This window comes from Arachis ipaensis, chromosome B06 (assembly GCF_000816755.2).
Source record: "Arachis ipaensis cultivar K30076 chromosome B06, Araip1.1, whole genome shotgun sequence".
NCBI classification, from domain to species: Eukaryota; Viridiplantae; Streptophyta; class Magnoliopsida; order Fabales; family Fabaceae; genus Arachis; species Arachis ipaensis.
In genome coordinates this window covers 92293839-92298119 of record NC_029790.2, presented here as the reverse complement: position 1 = coordinate 92298119, position 4281 = coordinate 92293839, and the positions used below count along the sequence as shown (strand labels likewise).

The window sequence follows — 4281 nt, the reverse complement described above, 5'->3', positions numbered from 1 at the left end:
CTCTCTTTCTCTCTCTCTCTCTCTCTCTCTCTCTCTCTCTCTCTCCCTCTCTCTCTCTCTCTCTCTCCTTCTCTCCGCTCTCTCTCTCTCTCTCTCTCTCTCTCTCTCTCTCTCTCTCTCTCTCTCTCTCTCTCTCTCTCAGATGTTCTTAATCGATTATTGATTGGGAATTTGACTTGAGGAAGCACAGGAAGGCAAAATCATCATCAAAACGTAGTCTTCAATTTCCCACTATGTAGTTCGCCTTACACTTAAAGGATCCATCAACATGCAGGTTCACCCTTCTCTTTCGCTACACCAAAAATACGCAAACTTTATACTTAGTATTTTATTGAAGCTTTAATTCATGGTTTTGTTGGCTTTATTCTTGTGTATGGTGAAGGTTCGGGGAGGATCAGCTAGGGTTGTTGAGTCATTCTATGGAGTTATTAAGCCAATTCCTATTTTGTAAGTTTGCTTCTTGTTCTCATACTGTGTAATTTGACAAGCAAAGTGTGAATTTTATTGATGTTGTTGATTTTCTTTAGCTTTCAAAATATGGCAAATAGTGTTATTGATTTCTGGCTTCCTTATCTAAACAAAATAATAAATTGTAAATGATTTCTACCTTATTCATTTTTGCATATATGATCTTTCTTGATGGGCCAACCATAATGCATAACCTTGTAATTATAGATTTGCATATCAGTCTGCTTATTTGGGATTTGATTCAGTTTCTATATAACTATGATTAATTATTGGAATAAATTTTTACAAAAACTAGGGATTGACATTTCAAAAATAAAGAGTAGCAACATTGACTTCTTAAAAACTTTCACTGAAGTAAATAGGAAACTCTTTCCAAGTTAGAAGATAATTTTGATTCTTGTTTTTTATAAGAAGAAAAAATAAATAAACAATGCTGACATGCCATTTCATTCTGTGTATATTTTAATGAAAAGAGAATAGTACACTAGTTATATGGTAAATTCTACACTGCTCCTTTAATTATCATATACTATTCTCTTAGGTGCTTTAATAACAGTGCTTTGTGTTATGTTTTGTTCTGGATCAGGATCTGTTGTTTAATATCTGATATGATGGAAGGGAACATTAACGTGTGTGATTTTAGGGAAAAAGTGTTAAACAAAAGTTTGATAGTGTAATGAGATCTTGCTGTAGAGTAATGTTATTATGACTTATTTGATTTTAAAATTTGGAGATTACATTAATTTGCATATGAAAATTCCATTAATTAAATTGTTTGTTTTCCTAAGAATAACATTGTAATAAAATAATATAATTCAGGTACTAACAGTTGAATTAATGAAGACATGCATTTAGTGAGCCACCACGAGACCAAAGGTGGAACAATAAGTTTCATAAAGTGGGAACTTTATGTGTTAAGAAAGGTATACATAGCTTCAAAAAGTTTCATCTGATCCATTTTATTTAATAGAAGAGACCTTGAATTCAAAGCCAAGGAGAGTTGTAAATTGGAGTTACAACAAATTTCTGTTGCAGGTACTGGTAGAGTGCTTGCATTCTATATTCTCTTCCAAATCCACTCTGCTTATACCCTCCATAAGGAATGTCACTCCCAAATATGAAATAGCAGTTGATTCAAACAATGCCTGTACGAATGGATCTGGACATTGTGTTTACAATATCCAATTCAATTTTCCATCCATTATTGTAATAGTAATAGTGTACAAAGAAAACATAAAGCAGTAACTTGTGTAACTTACTTGAATTTCATTAGTGACATCACAGGGCCAAATATTTCATCTTGTACTATAAGCATGTCCTCCTGAAAATGGTTGGTTAAGAATAGAAGGGAAATATTTGACAACATGATGGTCAGTTATCTTGTTTTCCTTAAGAAGGTTGATTCAAATATTTGACAATATGATGGTTGTTCTCACTGATCAACTGAACTTTTTGCTGTGCTCTTCATTCGGAGACCAAAAATAAGAGGAAATCAAAGTCATAAAGAGATACATAATAATTATGGCAAGAAGATTGTCCTTCTGTAAGAATCTACTTCCAATCTTGTTGCTTATTGATATAGAGTGCAATGATATGGGGTTACTCACTTTGTTCAAAGCAGCTACCAATAAAGGCATGAACAACCATGTGTTTGTTTCATATGCTTATGCTATTGCTACTATTGTTCTTATTCCTGCACCTTTCATCTCCAAAAGGTTAGAATTTATTAAATTATTCTTGTTCCAAATTGATCATATGGTTAATTATTATGCTCTCGCATCAACATGATATAATATATCTATCTACATGTTTTGTTCATTTCTGTTTGCAGATCAAGAGTGGTTCTTCCACTCGGTTTCTCCATGCTTTCCAAAATTGTCCTTATTGGGATCATAGAGTAATGAAGGCACTCTAGCTTTATTACTTTAAAGTATGATCAAAGTAATTGTTATGCCCTTTTGGTATTAGAATATTGGATTTGGATCTTTAATTTTAAACTGCTGGTTGCACTTTAGAAAGTAAAATGCATAGTATTTAAAGTCATTGATTTTTCATCATAGATTAGATTTATTAAATTACAAATATATATGTATAACCTTTTTGTGAAATTTGAAACTACGTAGATGTGAAGGCAACATTGTTTTAGTTACCAGTTTCTTACCATATAGTTTCCTTAATGATTAAAATCATAGTTTTGATACAGTATAGTTATAAAGCAATCATTTGTTTTCAGGAAGCTATTTTGGATCACTTTTGAGACATTTAAATTGAAACTAAATTTGATTTTACAGACATTAGATACATTCAGTAGTGTTAGTGTTATCGCAAAGTGCCCTATTAAGAAAAATCAAAATTGAATATATGAAAAAAAATCAAATTAAAAGAAAGAGCAACATGTGTGAGAATGTTGTGTGCTGAATTTATTGTTAATTTGCAGCCGAACTCTATCAAATCTATTCTGAATATTTCCTTCTTGTAGCTGTTGATTCATCAGAGAGAATGAGGAAGGAAAGTAAAAAAGCATACCAATTTTTGACGTGGTGCCTTCGAAAGAAGCTCGAATTATACCAGAGTGTACAAGCTGAGATAGATACAGTTGCTTGGTCTAAGTAGATATTAAATAGAGCATAGTTATGTTGTTCATGAATTATTTTTATCATGTTTTAGCCTATAATGTGGATCATAAAATTTGATGTATTTAAGAATTTTCAATATATTAAATTCTATATTTCTATGTAGACATTGTGAATATTTTGGTATTTATTTGAAAAATTAATCTATGCTTGATTCTTTTTAAATTTTGTGGAAATATAATTATTTATGGAAAATAAGTTTTAATAGTGGTAAATGTGGAATTAGTAAAAATTTATAATTATAAAATTAGGAACAACAACCGATTTAGTGACCAATTTATATTTAGTTCAGGAATTAGCGACCAATTTAGCGACCGATTTTAGATTTTCAAATCAGGCATTAGCGACCGATTTCATGGCGTCCGATTTAGCGGCCGAAAAGTTGGTCACCATTTAGCGACCGGTTATGTTAGCGACTGATTTAGCGACCGATACTCTTTGGTGAAGGTTTGGTGGCCTTGTTCAAAAATCGGTCACTAAAACCGGTCGCTAAGGGTTTAGCAACCAATTTTCAAGAAAAATCGGTCATTAAATCGGTCGCTATTCCGGTAATTTCTTGTAGTTAATTATTGGGCATGATATTGAGTTTTTAAAATAAATAGTTATCTTTCATTGTTATCTTCATTGAGATGAAGAAATATAAGCGAAAGCATGGTTAGTGGGAAGCCATTCCAAGTCTCTGGTGTGGGTAGTGGAATTTATTTTAATGATGTAACAACTAAGGTAGAATGCATGATCAAAAAGTAAATTAACTGCATGAAAAGGTAAGTAACATTAGTTCATTAACAAGAGTACAATGCGATATGGAAAGGATTGCTAAGGCATTTGCAACGGCAGATAATTTTACTGGAATCGGCACTTGGAAACGTCACGAGCGGCGGTCTCTGGGTGTAGGTCTGGTGCCTAGACCGTCCATCATGGGTTACTACAACTGGCACCGTTGTCGCGATGATGTCGGAGTTGGTCGAGGTCGAATATACGTTCGTAGAGTGCATCCTTGGTGTTAGGGACATCGTTAAGCCTAGATTGTAGGGAGCAAAGCTCTTGGGCCAAGTTGATGTACTTTGTTTTCCACGTCTCCAAGAGGTCATAGTTGTAGTCATCAACGAATGTGTCAAGAACCTCGGATAGGACACGAAGGCATAGCCTAGCCGCGTCCTCGTGGCTTGTGTCGATGTCG

General features: G+C 33.5%; 1 protein-coding gene across 7 annotated transcripts in view; it reads left to right on the top strand.

Annotated features, from left to right (window-relative positions):
* The window catches only part of LOC107604678 (WAT1-related protein At3g28050-like), a 4502-nt gene extending 1254 nt beyond the window's left edge, over positions 1-3248 (top strand). For 3 of the 7 annotated variants that reach the window (XR_001612335.2, XR_001612336.2, XR_002348963.1), the window contains exons 2-5: positions 143-274; positions 383-447; positions 1288-1391; positions 1504-1656. Coding sequence is in view for 1 of the 7 variants with exons in the window: in XM_016306324.2 (XP_016161810.1) it covers positions 1990-2183; positions 2300-2369 (264 nt within the window). In the remaining 6 variants the exon portion in view is untranslated. Of the gene's footprint in view, positions 1-142; positions 275-382; positions 448-1287; positions 1392-1503; positions 2184-2299 lie in introns of those variants that run through there. The other 4 variants (XR_002348965.1, XR_002348966.1, XR_002348964.1 and 1 more) reach the window with 4 other exon arrangements.